The sequence below is a fragment of the Meleagris gallopavo genome, chromosome 17 (genome assembly GCF_905368555.1).
Source record: "Meleagris gallopavo chromosome 17, MGAL_WU_HG_1.1, whole genome shotgun sequence".
Taxonomy (NCBI): Eukaryota; Metazoa; Chordata; class Aves; order Galliformes; family Phasianidae; genus Meleagris; species Meleagris gallopavo.
In genome coordinates this window covers 7,013,082-7,033,317 of record NC_139420.1, presented here as the reverse complement: position 1 = coordinate 7,033,317, position 20,236 = coordinate 7,013,082, and the positions used below count along the sequence as shown (strand labels likewise).

Genomic DNA, 20,236 nt, shown 5'->3' with positions numbered 1-20,236 from the left:
GTGAAATAAAGACTTGGCACACGAGGAGCACCAGTTGACAGAGATCTCACGAGGTAGAATCTGCACAGACAGCTTCAAAAATAATCTTTGTTTGCTTAAGAGACTGAGACATCAGACAGCCAAAATGACACCCTGCAGCTTGACGTGCAAAAAGGAGAAGCTAAAATCTACTGGAAGTATGAATCTGAATAGGTAACTGCACAAAGGAATGGAGTTTTGACCATTCACTCTACTAGCACAAAACTCACAGAAAAGTTTTGCCAGCCGCCTGAAAGGTTTTTTGGGTGTATATTTATACATACATATACACACACACTGATCAAATGAAAATGCATTAAAAGAAAACAAAATAAAAGCACTGGTTGGCCTTAGAAACTATGCAACTGGATGGGATAGGATTGGGGGGGGGAGGTGGGATGGGGCCCTGTGCAGCGTGAGCTGGTGGCTGGCACCAAGGCCAAAGCAGGAGGCTGGGACTGGGTGATCTCTAAGCTCCCCTGCAACTTAAGCCATCCTACAATTCTGCAACCTGGCTATTTTCACTTCCAAAGCACCGGAGCAGCAGTGCAGGCAGAGGGATGCCATGGCTACTTACTATCCGGCGGATGAGCGCTGCCCATAGGGAGAAGGTCATGGCTGGGACCAGGCTCGGTGCTGTGGGGCAATGGGTCCCACGGAGCAGCACCCGCTGCCGCCCGGCCCACCCGGCCCTGTGGCCATAGATAGCAGTTCCAGGAACTGCAGCTTTCTCTCTGAGAAGCTGAAGGAGCTCCAGCTCCACCCGCACGCATGGATACGCAGGGCTGCCCTGCTCAGCCCCAAACACTGCTGAGCAATGTACAGTCCTCAAAGAAACGCTGGAGTATCGGCAGAAGGAATGGGATGAATCCATCTCAGAGTCTTTGCATCCCTGCACAGGGCAGTCCCAGCTTTCCATGGCCCCATACAGAGCTTTGCAAGGACCCCTGTGACCATGTGCAACGACTAGCCACAGCTTTTGCACAACTGCAATCCATCCACTCCTTCCACTGAGGATTCCAAAGGTGATTTGGAGTTTGTCATGCTCTGTACCCTGAAAATAGAGCTGCTGGGACTCACTGTGAACTCACCACGCACCCACATGTGGTCTCTGCACAAAGCTCCAGCACTGCAAGGGACGGGCTGGAGCACACTGATTTGATGCTGTCATGGTAGGAAGTGAATCTATTTGCTTTTTTTTGACAAGCTGCATGCTTGAAATCAACACCTCCCACTTGGAATGCTGTATCTCACAGCTCTGCTGCACAGTTAAGGCTTTTCCAAGCAAGACGCAATTTTAAACCTCAAACAAACAATCCTGGGAAAGAGGGCTCCCCAGTTTGAAGTCTAGGATTTAAGATGCACACAGAGCAGTGGGATTTCCTGCCAACAAATGAATATCTGGAAACGGCGCACCGCTCGTTTAAACAAAAATTCCATACAACCTAGAAGCTGCTTGCATCATCTCCTTGCAACAAGCCTGAGGAACACCAGAGAGCTGAGCTGAAGTGATTATTAATGTCAAAACAAGTTGGGAACAACAGAGGCACTCAGCTCAGCACCCATCACTGTGGTTGCATGGCCCCCATTTGCACTGCCAGCCACATTCATGGCCCATTAAACCAAAGAGAAGTTATTAAGAATGAAAAAGCATGAGCTGCCTCCGTGCTGGCCCTCGTATCTTCGTTAATTAAACAGAACAGCTCTCCTCCTCCCCCTAGCCCAAAGCTACACAAACACTCCTTTCTGAAAGCCCACTTGCTACAACTTCCTTCTGGCTGCCACAATAGCTGTCTGCAAACTGAACAATAAATGGACAGGACACAAAGTATTTTTGAGAACAATTTGTTGGGTTTCCAGGGAATACTGCGGCCAAATAGGTCTGTAGCAAAACAGCAGAGCTCAGAATAAGAATGCCAGCATGCATTTGGTTCTTTTGCTGAAGGATACTCAGGACCTGGGGTAAAAACCAGTGTTTGGGGCAGATGAATGCGCTTTAGAATCCGAAAGAAACAAACTGCCATACTTTTACAGCAGCATAAAGGCACAGCTGAGGAACCGAGGGTATTAACCACAGGTTTTATATGATGGCACATCAAAGATGTAATCCCCAGGCTTCTGAAGTGTTCAACTTTTATGACCTCCAGCAAGGAAATAACGAACTACACCAAGTCCTTTCCAATGCTGACAGATCTCTGCAGTGCCCAAGAGCCTCCTGTACAGCACAGAAGCATGGTGGTGATTTATCCACAAGCCCTTTCCCAGATGCAAAGCTTGCAGGAGCAACCACCAAAGACATGACATATTACTAAATAAGGAGCCTACTTGCCAGCTTGCACTCATTTAAGAACTTAGAATCACAGAATGGTTTGAGTTGGAAGGGATCTCAAACATCACCCAGTTCCAATCCCACTGCAGTGGCACATTAGAGAGCACAACAGCACCAACTCCCCCACTTACACAAGGGCTGAGTGACCTTAAGTTGGAGCACAGGAGCTGCTAAATGCATGCACCAGAAGAATGGCAGCTCCGCTGCTGCCTTCAGCAAGTTTGCTGGAAAGGTGACCCCACGCCCCAGGGCTCCCTGCTCTGCAGAGCAAGAAGCACAGTTGCCCTCTGCAGGTTCCACATTCCCATTCTGCAGTCCCATCCATTTCACTTGTTTAAACAAGTTCTGCCTTGGGGTGGTTCTAACAAATCCAATGTATCAACTTCAATACAAATGTCACCATGCTAACAGTGTAACAATGGTTACCAAATATTTTTCTCCTCGTTCTTTTGTGCTCACCTGACAATATTCCAGTGCAGCCAAAAAGGAGATTAGCAGAAAGCTGGGCCAAAAAAGCAGCAGAGCTGATAAAAGCAATGCTGGAAACGGGCCCCATTGCCTGATGCCACACCTGCCCCAGGAATGTGGCTTTGCCTTGGATCACCGATGAACAGCCCTCGCTGAGCCCATGTCACAGAATGGCTGAGGTTGGAGTGGAGCTCAGGGATCCCCCAGCCCTGCCGTGTGCTGGCTGCCCCCAGCTCAGGCTGCCCAGGGCCCATCCATGGCCTCGGGCACCTCCAGGGATGGGGCACCACAGCTCTGGGCAGCACTGCCAGGGCCTCACTGCCCTCACACTGGGGCTTCTTATGTCTGTGCAGCTTACAGTGAGTAAACAAAACTGGAGCCCTCCCCATTCACCTGGGTCTCTCAGCTTGTATCCCATGGCAAAGTAGCAACGGTGCTCAGTAAAAGCAGCTGGGGATAACCGCTGCTCACCACTGACTGCAGGGTGACGGCGCTCAGCTCTTTTCAAGTGCAACTTCAAGCACTGCAAACGCAGAGGGGCACGCAGAGTCACGCCGACACACTTCCCTCACTGCCAAACCCCTGGCAAAGATTTCCATCCGTGCTCCAGCCAGCAGGGAGCAGATATCTTTACCTGTCACAGCTCCGGATCGTTCCTAACCCAAAAGCAGACCAAAAAACACCACACAAACTGAGATTGCACGCGGGTCATCCACCCCCACAGCCTCCCACAGCACAGCACACGGCTTACAAGGTCGGGCTGCTCCGCGCTGCTCTGCCTCTTCCTCAGCGAGGAGAAGCGCTGCTGGCTGCGCACCGAGAAGCGCCGGAAGGACTCCCGGCTGCGGGAGGCGAAGTGCCTGAAGGAGGAGGTCCGCTTCAGGGGGGCTCGGGGGCCGGCAGCCCGCTCGTGGGCCACCGCCGCCGTCACCAGGTTGAGCGCTTCCTGCAGGGATCGACGCACCGTGCCCATCCACTGGGTCATGTGAGTTTGGGCCACGGTCAGCTTGTCTCCCAGGTAATCCATCTTTATGTTATTATTTTTTTTTCCCCGGATGGATATTCAGGAACGTAATTCTCCGTGGCAGCCCCGATCGGATTCTGCAAGAAGGATTCCGCTTGTACAATATTTCCTGTGCACGTAAATAGCACTAGGCTAGCACTGCCGGCGTGCTTCTGTATTTAAATGGAGACGCGAGGCTGGAGATGGACATTTGTCAAGTAGGAAAAAAATAAAAGGTTTTCCTACTTACAATCACGTTTGCTCAAAATAACGCTTCATTCAGCCATGTTAGGGAGAGAAATGAAGATCTCAGTCCTGGAAATCCAGTCTTACTTTCTCATTCCGGAGCTGGATAAGCATCTCCTTTCAGAAGCCAACTTTGCACGCTGCAGCCAGTATCAGAAGGGCAGCATCCTCCAGGCAGGGCAGCAGTTCAGCACACCACGGAGCGTCCCTTCCCTGTGATCCATGCGGCCGCCGGGCTGCTCCCCATCCAGGGGCCCTGGGCACGGTGTCAGCAGCTCCCACCTCCCGCTGCCCACGGTGCCATGGTCGCAGCCAGCCCCACCGACAGACCCGAGGCCGTGCGTGCAGGAGAGCTGCGGGGCAGCGTGCTGACCGGCGCGGAGCTCTGCACTCCCCAGGCTGAGCGCTCCGGAGCACCGCTGGCTGCTGCCAGCTCTTGGCCGCCCGCCCGGTTCCTGCGAGCTGCTCCCGAGCAGGGCGGCCTGCCTGGAACAATGCGCGGGGTGACACAGCCGCAGCAACGGGAAGGAGCTGGGCTGGGCCCTGTGCAGGCAGCGTTGCCATGGCGACGCGGAACAGCATCTCTGCCTGCAGCCAGGCGGGCACGGAGGGGCTGGGGGCCAGGCCAACTCCCGTAAGGCGCAGGTAGGGATGGGAATGCGCAGCCCCTTCCTTACGCCACTCACCAAGCAACACTGAGATCCAAATCAGCGCCCGTCAACGATTAACCTGGGATCAGCCACGTCCTACGTGTCACACGGGCACGGTGACACTACGACCTGCAGCACAACAGCCATGGAGATTTGCCTAGCCCAGAGGTGCTGGGGGCAATACTTTGTGTGCCTTTCTCAGCCCACAGGCCAGAGCTGCTCGCTGTGCTCAGGGCTTCTTTTTGTTTCGATGCATTGCATCATTCTTCCCTCTCCCATAGCCATTTCTGGGGTAGCAGATTTAACAGAATGAATAATTTCTAAGCAATATGGCATGAAATGGTGCCAGTTTAGGGTTTCACTGTATTAGGAGTGTTGCCTGGAACCATGCCTATGAGCTTGGAGGAAACGGAGTTTCTTCCCTTTAAAGAGCTGAACTCTCAGCCTGGAACTCCTCACGGAGCACACCATACCCCGTTTCTTACCCCAGAACACCTTACATTTGTTTTGAACATTCTCAAATTAGCAGTCAAATAGAAACCCTCCGTGCTGGAAAGGAATCCAGCCAAGAGAAAAACCCGTTCTTCCTTACATAGCCCTTCCTCTGAAGAGCTACCGAGCTGGTTTTGCACAGAAATGGAAGGAGATCTCCTCGATCAGGTGACCTTAGAGCAGGGCTCTTCTTATTTTTTAAAGTAACAGGAAAAAGACATTTAACACATTATTCTGTCTGTTAAGCAATGGAGATCCTGCATCCCATCCACAGCGCAGGCTCCTGAGCTCTGCACCCAAGCTGGCCAAGGCCAACAGACAGGGCTGAGCTCAGCTCCCCCTGGACCACCCAGAAAAATAAGCAAGGTACGGAAGAAGGGAATTTTGGAGAAGCATTGCCTCACTGATATGCACCTCCATATCAATGCCGTGGAAGAATCATCCTAAAAACACGCTACAATAGACCCAGCAAGGACTGGAACACTTATTCCACTTTTTTATTTTTCCCCACAAAAGCTTCATAGGCTGACCCCTACGCTGTGTTTTATGAGTTCCCATGCTAAAGATGGGGTCTGCCAAGGTAACCTTCTCTGGAGGTGTTTAAAGAAATGGTGGATGTAGAACTCTGGGACATGGTTAGTAAGCAATACTGGGAGTAGGTGGATGGTCGGACTGGCTGATTTTAGAGGTCTTTTCCAACCTTTATGATTCTATGATACTCTTTGGGTTCATCAGACACTACAAAATAGCGTTTGAATAATTTCCTTATTTTTGCCCCCAAATCCTCTATTTTGCCAACCAACACAACTCACATAGATGTCTATACTGTTGTACTTGCTGCAACAGCCACCAGCAGTCTCTGGTCAAGAAGAAAAAAATAAATATTGATTGAAAGGAGTATTTTAGCATGAGAACTTTGGACAGTGTCTATTAGCAGTGAAAACTCTTGTGTAAGCTGAAACAACAGGTACTTTGTTAATATTTACACCGAATATAATCATAGAATGCTTTGAGTTGGAAGGGACCCCCAAAGGCCACCTGGTCCCATTGCCTGCAACGCACAGGGACACCCACAGGTCCATCAGGTGCTCAAAGCTTGACCCAATATTTGGTTTCCTCTCTTACATTCGTTTCAATCTGAAACAGTGTAATTTAAGTTCACGTGCAGTTTTAATTTATGCTTATTCAGAATGATTGTTAATGACAATGCCATCAGAACCTGATGTTAAAGCCACTTCCCTCATACACATACCCAACTACAAGGAGACAGAAATCGGCCTCTCAGCCCGTTCTTTCCAACGTTTGGTTATCTAAAAGCCCCCAGAGTTCACCGCTGTGCGGGATGAGGGGAGAGAGCAGCAGCAAAGACCGATCACTTCCAATACCTTCCACTCTTTAGTCCTTAAAAACAATGTGGTCCAGCCCTGAGCTCCCTGCATGCGCTGTGTGCTGCGCTGAGCTCCAATCTGCATTCCCCTCCTGCCACCACCGCCCTTCCTCATGCACTTCATGACTTTGGCCCATTGTTTCAAGTCGGAGCTGCTCAGGGAAAGCTGACTGTTTTCTGTAGAGCACAGGCAACACTCAACGACTTCATAACAAAAGAAACCAGAGCGCTATCAGCTCAGCAAGACAAAGCTCTGTACTTTCTGCTCTCCTTTAAGAGAAGCCATACTGAAGCAGGTACTTAAACAGCATTCTATACATGGAACAATTTAATGAATTGCAGTCAGATGATATAAAGAGGGACAGATGCATTAGGCCAATAATAATATTCTCTGTACTGCTGTTAGGTTTAAATATGATTCTCAGGAACAACTGAGATAGTAGCAGTGCCAAATGTTTCTGAGGACATCAATCCTTTTGTCCCCCACGAAGCAAGGCCCAGCTAAACATCCTGACCATGCACTGCTGTTGGACCTTGAATTGTTTCAGCGTGAAACAAAGCTACCAATGCTAAAGCTTAGGGAATGTGCTAAAAATACATGATGATGTTTGGAGGCTCATGTCCACAATCATTCAGCACTTCCCTTCTATCTCAGCCGAGGAGGAAAGGCTGAAAAACAAAGCAGAAACAGGAAACTCCTACAGCACAGCTCTTCTGGAAAGTACTGAAAACATTTTCTTTACATTTACCTATGTCAAGAGGATCAAGCCAAGCAAAACATGGATAAATAATGGTTGTTGGGTTGGTTTTCCCTCCCCCCATTTATACCAATAAAAAAAACCCTACTGTTACGAAAGGTTTTTGTTGCCCCATCTCTGAAGGTGCCCAAGGCCATGGATGTGCACTGGGCAGCCTGAGCTGGTGGGGAGCAGCCAGCCCTCAGCAGGGGTTGGGGCTAGGTGATCTTTGAGCCTCCCTCCAACCTCAGTCGTTCTGTGATTGTTAGTAAGTATTACTATACCTCCAGCACGGACTGAACATTGCGCACCAGTTAGATCCTACCAGTTGGCCACTTTTACATGCAAATGAGAATTGGCCTTACAAAACCAAGAGACACCCAAAGCATCTTCCTTCTTTGCCTGGCAGAAGCTTTCATTGCTGTCTTGCTAGAGAAATTTGGCATAATTTTTTCCTTCTCATGGAAGATGAGAACCTACTAGAGCTACTGGAGGTATAAATCTGACTTTGGGAATTCAGAAAACACTCAAAGGGAAAGCACTCTTGTGCTTTGGGTTGCAGGGCTCTGTCCAACTGGACTGGGTTCCCTTTCAGTTGGAAGGCCCTTAGGAAGGCCCTTACACACACAGTGGAGATGAAAGGCACTGTTTTCCCACTAGGCCCAGGGCTCTGCAATTCCTTCTGCTTCTCAGCCACATCTGCTGCACTCCTGCTCAGCACTGCTGCATTGCAAATCAAACGCCACTGGACATCCACTCACATCTGACACCTGCAACCTCCAACTCGGCGACCAGAACTTGCCAGGTACGCAGGAGCAAATAACCCACACTGCCTCTGTCACACAGCGTGTGCTCGCCAGCCCCAGCCATGAATCACCAAACCAAATACTACATTTTTCTGATCTGCATTCGTGTTTAAGATTAACTTGAAGTTAATTTTTAAGAGAATCCTCGCTGCAGCACGCAATCCTTGTGCAACTCGAGGAAAGTCCCCCACAAAGAGCTACTTTCACCGTGCTCAAGCTGCTCTCTCCTAAATGCCATTTCCTTTCAGTACAGTAAACACGCACTGCTGTATTAACAAGTTGCAACTGCTGAAAGAACAGAAACAATAGTGGGAACTTGGCCATTGCCCAGCGGTAGCGGCGTGGACAACTACATGGGAAAGCAGGAATTGAGTCAAACCAACTTTACAGCGACACGTTGGCAGTCAGGTTAATTACCCCTGTACGTCCAGCTGTGGCACAGCCCCCCATCAGCAGCCCGTCCCACTGCTCCCAGCCCAGCACGGCTCGGCCCTCCCAGACGTGAACCAAGAGCGCGTTACTCCCTCAAAGCATTTCATGGTAAATTGAACTTAATCCCTTTGCTATCATAGCAGACGGACGAGGATGCTGTGCGTTTTCCCAGTGTGAGATGAGATGCAGCTGCAGTGACACACAGTGGCAGCGAGCTCCAGCACACCGGGGAAGCAGCAAGCTGCTCTGCAAGGGCAAAGCAGCTGAGACCTTGTCAAAACAATCTTTGGATCTTGATTTCTAGCTTCAATAACCCAAATCGCTTGCAATTTTGTAATTACTATTCAATGACTAGCAATAATCCCAGCTGGGTTTTAGCAATCTCTAGAACTAGAGCTGAAAAATTGTCCTGAGTTAGAAATAGAGGAACAAGGTATGCTGAGCAGGAAGAGACACGGCGTTCTTCTAACCCACATTTTGACCACGCAGCTAGGATATTTTTGAAGTTCATCATCCTGCAGGTTAATCACACGTCATCTTCACTAACTGAAGTGTCTGAATCAGTACCCAAAGTAGGAAAGAAGGGGACAGATTCTTGAGTGGGGGTCTGCTGTGATGGGACAAGGGGAAATAGTTTCAAACTCAAAGAGGGGAGACTTGAGAAGGATATAAGGAAGAAGTTTTTACACTAAGGGCAGTGAGGCACTGCACAGGGTGCCCAGAGAGGTGGTGGTGCCCCATCCCTGCACACAGCCACGCTCAGGGCACGGGGCTGTGAGCACTGCTGGAGCTGTGGGTGTCCCTGTGCACTGCAGCCAGTGGGAACAGATGGCCTCTGGGGGTCCTTTCCGACTCAAACCATTCTATGAGTTTCTGTGATTCTGTGAATGTACCATAAGGTTACTTGATATCGCCCCTTCCCATTAAACAAGAAAACGAGGTAAAAGGAACAATGGTGTCCCACAGGCTTCTGGGAATAAAAATGAACTTCTTGTTTTACAGTGGAGCCATGGCCATCCTTGCAGCATCTCTGTATTTTATCAAGTTTTCAGCATCTTCCACCACTCCCCTGCCCCGGACGTCTTTCCTACCACCCCTAGTTGAAATTAACAAAATACACATCGTATGAGATGCTGGGATGTAACTATCTCTTCCTACATGGGCTATTCTGAAGAGGCCAACCCCTCACTTTCCACAGCAGCATGGTGCTCTCCAGCAGCTGCTCCCAGCTTTGCCAGCTCTGTCCCATCACACAGCTTTCATCGAGCCCCCAGATTTTGGCTGCTTATTGCCTCAGACACCCCAGCAGCAGCGCTGGGGCCCCAGGGCCCTGTGCAGGGCCTGAGCCAGGCTCCCACTGAGCACCCAGCAGAGCTGCTGCTCAGAACAGGAACCCATCTCTTCTGGAGCCGATCCAGAGTTTTTCACTCTTCCCAGCTCTGCCCCCACTGCAAGCAGCTTGCCCTCTGTTTGCAAAGCTGGCTTAGATTACCTGGTTCTAATGCACCTGATTAATTGTTTATCAATGTGCTCCTACAGCTACGTTAAAAAGAGATTGCATCACGATGTTGCAACATTCTGCAAAAAACCCTGGGAAAGAGCAAGAATTGCTGATAACTGAGGTGGTTACGGACAGGAACAGAACCACCTGAGAGCACTTCACTGGCAGCACTGGCCATCAGACCACTGAGCAGCACTGCAATGGCTTCCAAGGCAAGTCAGATCCAAAGATATCTCGTAACAGCTGCAGCAAAGCTCCTCACCAGCTGTAAAAAGGAGGATGAATACACCATGTACCCTGGAAAACACTCAACTATGATCAATATAGCTCGGGTCAGCGAATGACTGGCATATGAATACATGATTACAATAAACAGCCAATTAAAGATGATGAACAGATCGGTGCTAGGAAGGAGGTATATGACAGAACAGAGAAGGAAATGACAATGTGGTGAATACTGAGATCTGTGACTCAGCCTCTGCACTTCAGCTGCTGAGGAAGTCCTGCTCCTCCCCTGCTCCAAGAGGCACCGCTTCATCTGACCAAACCAGACTCTTACATCATCAGCCAGGAGCCTCTGCATTCCTGAACTGCCATTCCAAAGATTCATGAAGCCTTATGTAGCCATCTGCGAGGCTCTATCAACACTCTTAGCTTTTCTCCCCCTTTATTTACTTTCACCTAGCAGGTACAGTTGAAGGAATAGTTCTCAGAAGCTTCTGTTAGTCCATCTGCTGCCATCAAGAAACTCAACGTTTGCTCCTCCCCGGGATCTTGACTTCTCAGCACCCTGTTTCGATGTTATGCATCATGTAAAGGGGACACAAACCTAAAGGGAAGAGCTGCAGTATCTCAGACTGCTGCAGCAAGCCTCAGCAAATGTGTGTAAATGGTCCAGGTTTGATAGGCTTGCTTTTCTCCTCGTTATCACAGCTCTCACTGAATTAATGGGCCAAACACTGCTACCCAACAAGGCATTCTGCCCCCAGCACAGACAGCTTCTCAGAAAGTCTGAGCACACGCTGACGTCTTGGTGACCACTGACCACTTCCCAAGTGCTCAGGCTGACCACAGACATTTTGGGGCTCAAAAAAAAAAAAAAAACCACCACCGAGATGTTACTTAGAAACTTTCCTACACGTCACAACAACAAGTGCCTATTTGAAGGCTAGGAGAGGCAGCAACACGTAGTTAGTCAGTGGTTGGCACTGAGAGAATCCAATGATGTCCAACACCACAACACTGCAAGAAAGCAATGTGCATGGCCGAAGAGATGTAACCTACCAGTAACTCCCAGCAGTGGCTTTAAAAGTACATTTTCATGATAATGTTTTTTAATTAAGAGTTGTATTCTTCACCAGATCTACCTAATGAATATCTTAGCTGCCCAAGCTGGATTAAATAATGCAGAGCTTGACAACTAACCCTGACATCTCTGGTTACTCCTGATTCAGAGAGAACTGATAATTATCTCCTTAGCAGCCTTCAGACGTAACGCCAACACACACACAAAAATAAAGTGACTGCTGTGCTCTTCCCTTAAAACTTATTTATATAAATATTAAGAAGTTTATATAATTCTATGAATATCACACTTATTCTCCAATTGTCTCTTGCAACAGTGTGAGAGGTGATACACTAACACTTACGGAATATTTCCAGGTCTCTAAAAGACCATATACACAGCAAACATGCTCTGAAATGTCCAAAGAGTTCCATGTTTTACAATACTACGGTTTCCCAAAGACTTTACAGCAGAGGATCTCATCTCGCTGCCAACCAAAGCACATACACAGCATGGCTTGTAAAAAATTAAAGAAATTAAAGCATGACATCGGACCTAGTGTCCATTCATAAAAGCTTACAGAAATTAATCTGATCCCTTCAAATGTGGCTCTATGTGATAAATAGAAGCCTCTGTGCAGCTGGCAGGGAAAGCAGCACACTTAGAGGAGCTTGTCATTAAAGAGGGGCCTCAGAGCTGTTTGAAGAGGAAGTGCACGCTGAGAAGGAGAAAGCTACCAAAACACTCACGTTAGAAATGGTGAAAACACACAATTCCAATGCTGTTAGTGCTGGCTGTTCTGCTCACACAGCAGGCAGCAGCCCTGGCTGCAGCAGGAGAAGGGAAGTTTTGGGAAGCAGAGCCCAGGGGTTGCTCCTGAGCAAACAGGGAAGGACGTTGCAAGCGTGCAGTATGTAGAACTACAACTTAGGTATAAACAAGGAAGAAATTTCAGCCAAAGGTTTTTCAGAGGCACCTCTAAGCAGTCCGCAGTCTCCTCGCTATAAGCTGGCATTAAAGACAAAAGAACCTGTTGCATCAGATACATCCCAAGTTCAGAGAGAGCACGAAGGAACTGCAAAGCAACACCGCTGCTGCCTACAAACTACCCAGTGATTGCAGAGAACAGCTCAAAGCACCCAAACCCTTCAGCGCGCCGGCAGCAAAGGAGGCACTCACCCACAAATACTGCAAGAACTTCAACAAACGCGGGCAGTAGTAATACTCCATCCTTCTACAGCGCACAGCTAACGCCGCACCATCGTCCTTCGGGCCGGGCTGCCCACGTTCCCCTCCTCCAGCAGCAGCCAGGAGCACACCCACACCCTTAAAGGCAGCGCGCCTAAGGAGCGACGCTATCTGCACCCGCATCGCCAGCTGAGCTCGGCGCCTTTAACCGATGCTGGGGCTGCTTCTGGGCAGCGCTGAGCTCCCATGTGACCTCCCCACTTGTGATTGAGCATCTCACCGCTCCCACTTCGCCCGCCTCGTTAATCCGTGGTCTAGATTGCGAGCTGACCTTATTTCTTCTCTCGTGTACAAGAAAAAAAAAGTACACACAGTACGCAAGAAAAGCTGCTTTTAATATAAAAATGCCTCCTGTGGACAAGAAGAAATAGACACAACAAGTGTCCGGTTTTTTTTTATATATGCATGTAGGACTGGAGTGCTCCCAAGAAGGAATATGACCAAAAAAGGAAAAAGCCTGGAGAAGCGAGGCTGTCACCCAGCACCCGTCATCCCTAGGGCTGCTGGAATAGGAAGCTGGGGTGGTGGGGCCTGGTGGGGAACCCCACTGCGGACACAGCACTGCAAGCTGCTTCTGCTTGTCTGAGCCGTGCCTTTAGCTTTTAATGCCAGACTGACGCGGTTTTTAGGCTAACAGAACAACACGCACACGGCTGGTTTGTAGCTTCCATCTGGAGAGGAGGGAAGCTGAATATCAGAGGCTTTACACCATCAGAAGACAAGAGAGCTTGCTTTTTGCTGGGCACAAGGGAGCTGCTGTGGGCAGACTGGGGAGCACCGGGGAGCTGGGATGGGTCCCACTACCCTTCATCCGTGCGTGTTTATAAAATATTTACCTTCCCTAGCAGTTCAGTTTTAAAAGTCAGCTCATGGTTTTGGTAAAGCATTCCCACCCACGCATCAGCCTCAAATAACTGTGTTTATGTATCACTGCACTATGGATACCAGACTGTCTCACCAAAGTAAAAACCAAGATGAAAAAAACAACAAATCAAATAAAGAACCAGAGGCTTTGGGAGGAGCCATGCTCACCCCAGTTCCAGTATCAAGCGCTTTGTTTTTAACCATATGCATCTTGGTTGCAAGTCATAGCTGCAACCCAGGTTGTCACTTTATCATCATAGAAGTATTAGAGGTAGAAAGGACCCCTGAAAGCCGTCTGAAAGCAGTGTTCCCACTGGCTGCAGTGCACAGGGACACCCACAGCTCCAGCAGTGCTCACAGCCCCGTGCCCTGAGCGTGGCTGTGTGCAGGGATGGGGCACCACCGCCTCTCTGGGCACCCTGTGCAGTGCCTCACTGCCCTAGTGCAAACAACTTCTTCCTTATATCCAACCTACATCTCCCTCTTGTAGTTTGAAACCATCTCCCCTTGTCCTATCACACACACCCTGCTCAAGACTTCGGCCCCTTCCTTCTTACAGCTCAGACAATGGCACAGGTTGCCCAGCAGAGCACCTCCTCCTGCCCAGGGATGACCCACGTGGCACATTCCGCATTGAGGTTTGTAACCCAACGTCAGAATTAGAGACCTGTGTCAGCTGAGATGGAACAAGTGGTGAAAGACACCACTTGAAAACGTCTTCCATGATTCACGTGGCTCACCACAGCACCCTGCAGCTCCAGGATCAAGCTGTGGGTGCCTCAGGCACTGCAGGGGAGTGGGACCAGATGGCCTTCTTGGCCATCCAGCTCAAACCATTCTATAATTCTGTGCTGGAATACCTTTTGTAATTGTACCTTAGCACTTAAATATTTATAACACATTCAGTCACAAGGTAAGAAAAAAAAAACAGTAGCAGCAAAGATTCTAATCAAGGTTAATTAAGAAAGCATGTTGACCGAACCACTGATTTCACAGTGGGGAAAATGGAGAGAGATGAAATATGATGTAGAGCTTTAAATGCTAGGATTTTTATATTTCTTCCTGCACTGATTTTATAGCAGAAACTAAGATCTCAAGTCCATTCCTAATGAATAAATCAGCGAGAAAGTGTTGCTTTTTCTGCTGCAGAAAAGCAGGTAGCACAAGGCTTTGGGTTGATAAAAAGGATGACTGTTGTGACCCGAAGCCTCCACTAATAAATTTTCCATTGGGGAAATTTTATTCTCCCAAAGAGCAGTCAGACATTGGCACAGGCTGCCCACGGAGATGGTGGGGTCACCGCTCCTGGAGGTGCCCAAGGAACATGGAGATGTGGCCCTGAGGGACAGGCTAGTGAGCCTGGGGGTGGGTTGATGGTTGGACTGGATCCTTGGAGGTATTCTCCAACCTTAATGATTCTGTGACTCTGTGAGTGGGCATAGGTTGGACTTGGTGATCTTAAAGGTCTTTTCCAATCTTGCTGATTATGTTCTAATCCTCTAGAAACAGGAAAAGCCAAAAGATTTGCACAGGAGCGCATGGATGTGGCACTAAGGGACATGACCTAGTGACAACACTCAGGAGGTAAGCTCAATGCTTCCACTTGAGTCTGAACCTTGATTTTCCAGCACAGTGACTCTAGGATTCCATTCCTCCACCAGAGGGAAGCATTACAATGTCCAAACAGCAAAAGTTGTCTTCCTTCAGATGAGCACAAGGCATTACTGAGCTCAGTGCCAGCAATAGCTCTGCTCTACAGCCTCCTGTGACATCCACGTGGGGCTCTGGGCCACACAGAGGCATGGCAAGTCCTATTACCTTAAAGCTATTTCTGACAGCAGTCTTCCCCCACACATTCTACACAAGGCTGTCAACAGCTATCTTTGCATACTTGCACTACAAACAGGTGACATTCAGTAACTCTGAGGGACTGGATGATAACCATGAAGTCTATAAACAATCCAGACTTCCCACTCGTGGTCAGTCAATCTGAATCCCACGCCAAGAATGGGAAAGACAAGGGGATAACAGCCCTCTGTACCTCCCATGAAGTTTTAAGGCTGGAATCATAACAGTATGAGTTTGTTTCCAAAGCTTTTGTTGAGAAACTTGTTTACAAAGCCAATACAGACTTTCAAAAGTCACTGTGTTGAATTTTCTTTTTCTTCAGTAGCACACAACGTAAGCCTGCCAGCACCTCCTCTCCTCAGCTGCAGCAACAACAGTGTGAGCAATTACAAAAAGAGGCTCTGAAGAGAGCAATGCATCCCATCGCCACACGAGAGTGCTAGCCCTCCAGGAGAAGGGATGAGATGTGACCTTGGGACAGGGAAGAATAGTGACATCCTTCTGTCATCTTCTCTACAAAAATAGAATGATTTTGAGAAGATGCAGGACAGTCAGATTTCTAAAACTACAAGTATGTGCATATAGAATCATAAAAGAGTGCTCTGAAGTCACTGCAGGATTGTTCTACTGTGAGCTTATGCACAAGGTTAAAGAAAACAAACAGAAAAAGCACAGCACTTGTAATGAATCAGCCAGTCCTTCCAATAAGGAAGGATTTCATTGGGAGCATCACCACCTCCCACAAAATCAGAGGTCTGTGTTGTTGATATGCTATTTAAATGCTTGATTTTCCACAGAACACACTGATATTTCATTTATTTTGCAACTTTGGAAAGATTCGGATCTTTACTCTGTGTTTCAGGAGATAGGATGTTAACTGTTTCCTAAAATCAAGTGTATGTGTGGGCTGACATAGGAGGCCATCCTGCAAGCTAGGAGAATGTCACCCAACAACTGAAGAGGGAATTTACCCTGCTAACAGAAAAATCAGACAGAGAAAAGTAAGCTGTGATTACTCATGTAATTAGTTGACTGCCTATTGCCTACAGAAAGAAAATTAAACTCCTAATTTTTCAGATTATGATCCAGTTCTATTTGTCCACACGGTTTTCCAAAGAGATCACAATAATGAATTTTCATTATCTAAGCTGAGAAAAACAAGCAGCATAATGACCCAGCCCCACGCCTTAAGAGTTCAGGATGAAAAACCTTTGTTTAGAAAGAAACATAAACAAGCTGTACAGTTAATGTGTTATGTTAGGAGACCAGGCATAGACCAGGATGGTGAAAGCATTCCCTACTAGTTAAACTCCATAGGAAAAACATCTGCTCCTCCTGCTAAGAAGGCACACACTCTCCTTCACAACTATTTGAAAAACAGGGAGAACAGCTATGAATGAAACAAGCCAGGCTGCACGTCCCTTATCTCTTCCTTAACCCGAGAACCTCCTCCACAATAACATACCGTTATGCTCTCCGCCCTTCTGTCTTTATAAAAAAAGCTGCGACTTCTCTGAGTAGAAACAAATGAAAGTTCTCTTCCATCTGTTTTTTCTGAACTCTGCTTGGTCCACTCTTTCCTAGGAGCCTGTTAAAATAAAGGCATAGGCATCACTAAGAATACATCTATAGGCATACACAAAATGCCTTTTCAAACTACAAAATGGAAAAGATTGTACCCGTCAACACCCAACTGGCTGTGCAATCATGCATTAAGCTGTCACCTGCATCAGGGAACCACCTGCATTTCACTGACATCAATGCCAGCACCGAAGTTTCAGGGATAAATGAGGGGAATTCAGTCACCCGGTAAGTACAAAAACAAAGTTGCAGAGTCAGCAATGTAACCCCCTTGTGCTCAAAGCATTAACAACACGTGCACACCTTTCAAAGATTTCTCTGTGAAGATACCAATTCATATTTATGCACTTGAAACACAAAGTCTGGTACAACACAAATCCCATGAGAAAATACACCAAAAGGAAATTAAATGTATTGAAAAGTGTGTGCGTGTCACCCAAAAGCCCTACTGAGACATAACAAAATCTTTTCCTGGCTTTCATTTCCAGTTACAGGAAGCAGTTAAGTACTATTTGGCAATACCTTCTTATCCTCGTGGAAGAAAGATTCCGACTGAGATGAGACCTTGGTTTTCCACTCATTATCCACACCCTCTGGTGGGAAGCTCTGCCTGGAGCGGTACAGGTCCTTTCTTCCTCTCACTTCTTGCATGAGTGCTAGACCATCTTTCCCTGAGCGGCTCTTTTCTGAATAGGAGCGTCTCAGATCTGGGGGTGCACTTCCTAGGCCAGATGTATAGCTCTTCCAATCTTTTGTCTTACTTTTCACGTTGGAAGAGTCGTTGGCACAGGTCACCTTACTCACATCATCTCTGTCCTTTATTACAGAGCTCCTCGTTACGTTTTTGCTCCAGTCGCCTTCCAGAGTCACCTCTGAGAACTGTTCTTTTGTGACCACCTTCTTCTGTAATAGCCCATCATTGGCCTTTATGGACAGCCTGGAAGCAAAATTAACTTCCAATTTCTGGTCCACATCAACCGCATGTACAGGCTGTACCTTGTCAATCACAACTTGTGAACTTTGGTTCCTGGAAGTTAAATTCATGTCTTGATCATCATCGATGATGAATGTTTTCTTTGCAGTGAACTCCACAGGAGAATTGGCAAACTTATCTGGAAACAAGCAGCTGGGATTTTCCCAGGGAGGAGAGCTTAACTTTCTGTCTTTGGACTTCTGTTTATCAGACTCGGGGCCATGGGAATCCAATTTCTCTTTGCTCTTTTCAGTTGGAACCAATTTCTCTGGCCTGTGGTACTCCTCCGCATGCTCACCCTGTCTGGTACTAACAGCATGGTGATCTGATCCCTTCCACTCTTTCCAGGTATAGGAAGAAGTCACCCTGTCTGGCATGTTCCTTTTGTTCTTTGATTTGTTCCTACCAAATAAACTATGCTCCTCAGAGACCTTGTCTTGAATACTACTGCCCTTCACCGATTCTTCTTTATATTCTGCCATAAGGGCATCAATATCAAGAACCTGGGGCCTGTAGCCATCCTCAGCCTTCCTTCCAGATACACCATAGCTGCTTTCGCAGCTCTTCTGCGTGACTACTTCACCATCTTTGTGCAGCTGTGCGAAACGCAGGGAGGATCGGGGGTCGTGGTAAGAGACCTTTCCTCTGCTACTTTTGAGATCAGTTTGAGCCACATTTTCCCATTCCTGTTTTAACAGAAAAGCATCAACATCTATGATTTTGTCTTTAGATTGATCCAGACCTTTTTCATTACGCTTCTGGTTATCTCTCCCAAATACATGAAAATTACCAGAGGCAGTGTTTTTGGAAGCAGCATTATCTTTGTCCTCCCCTTTTACCCAGTCCTTTTTAACGTACACTTCTCGTGACTCTTCTCTACAATCCATACTCATCGTGCTTTTTTCTTGTTTGGACCTACCAGAAAAATCAGGACCCAGATTAATTGCTCCTCCCTCACTTGAGCTAGAAATTTTACTACTTACGCCTGTACTAGAAGTACCAACAAAGCTTTTCTCTTTTTTAATACCGGGAATTTGATAAGTCACTGCAAAATACGTTGCCTTTGGTTCAAAGGCAGAACTCTGATTTTTCAAGTGCTCATCAGAACTGCCAGCAGCAGTTTGGTTTGCCTCGTTTCCCTCCATCCGCTCTTTGATGTTCCTCTTTTTAAGCGAACCTTCTTCCAATTGCAATGAATCTGCCCAACTCAGCCTTTTTGTATTTTCAGGCGTGAGCCAGCTGAGTTCTTCTGCCTTGACAGAATCGTGAGGCAAGGTTTTCCTTCTCCACCTTTCAGAAGTCTTCAAATCAGAAATGCTACTTTTAGTTCTCCTGACCTTTTCTTCTGGATCTATTGCTCTGATTTTTTCTCTGTTTTCAGGAGCCGTACTACGTAAACCGAAGTCTTGGTCTTTGCAGTTTGAGTCTAGACTTCTCCTCACAGCAAAAGCTCTAGATTCCTCTTTCACATCAGGATGGAGGCTACTGGGAGATTTACATAACTGCCCACTTAGAAGCACCGAAGATGAATGGACCTGCTGTTTTTTTACACTGGTTGAGACAACTTCGTGACCAAAGCTGGGTCCAAATTCATAGTCTATTCCTCCTTGTCTAAAACTCCTTTTCTCAGAAGAGCATTTCACCAGATTAGACCTTCCTGTTTCATCAGTGGATGAATCTTCACTCCTGTCTGTTTTAATTTCAGCATGCAGCTTGCTTGTCTTCTCATTTATTCCAGAGCATTTACTTTTGTTTGTAGAGTAAGGTATTTTTTCAGCTATTAATACTGGATCATTTTCAGTTTTATCCAAGTCTTTTTTTCGTTCAGATAAAGTGCATTCACTGGAGAAAAAATCATTAGGATCCCTAGAAGCAGACTTGCTTGGAAAAGCTTCTCCCACCCACGAACGCCTGGTATGACCCAAAGTCACCACGTCAGGCTTTGCTTCGAGCTCCCCACTCGTTTTCAGTGGCAAAGCAGTTCCGGGGAGGTCGTCAGCAACATTGTGCCTCTGAACATTATGGTCAAACATGGTGGCTCGGACCGTTTTCATGCAGGTTTTTTCCGTCACACTGGTTGGTTTTAATCTTTTTTCAAAGCTGCTTATGAACGAGACGGAATTTTCACTTTGCTGAGAAAAGCGTTGGCTGTCTCCAGGGAAGCTTCCCTTTGTCTCTGTCTGATCCATTCTGTTGGTTATTTTTAAAACCTGCCGGGATTTCCAAGGGTTCCCAGCAGCATGCGCCTCGGTGGGATCTCCGCTGTGAGCAAGCATGGCCATCTCCTTGCTCTGGAACAAGAAAAAAACAACAGTTATGACTGTTACACACCTATAGATAAAACATTTACTCACTTTCACTACACAGC

The 20,236-nt window shown here is 47.5% G+C and overlaps 1 protein-coding gene across 1 annotated transcript in view; it reads right to left on the bottom strand.

The window, feature by feature from the left end:
• KIAA1671 (KIAA1671 ortholog) overlaps positions 1-20,236 on the bottom strand; it is a 47,214-nt gene that overhangs the window by 10,996 nt on the left and 15,982 nt on the right. Inside the window, exons 5-6 of the mRNA XM_085238656.1 lie at positions 17,418-20,159; positions 16,780-16,902 (exon numbers count right to left, since the gene is read on the bottom strand). Of these exons, the coding sequence (XP_085094782.1) occupies positions 16,780-16,902; positions 17,418-20,159 (2,865 nt within the window). The remainder of the gene's footprint in view (positions 1-16,779; positions 16,903-17,417; positions 20,160-20,236) is intronic.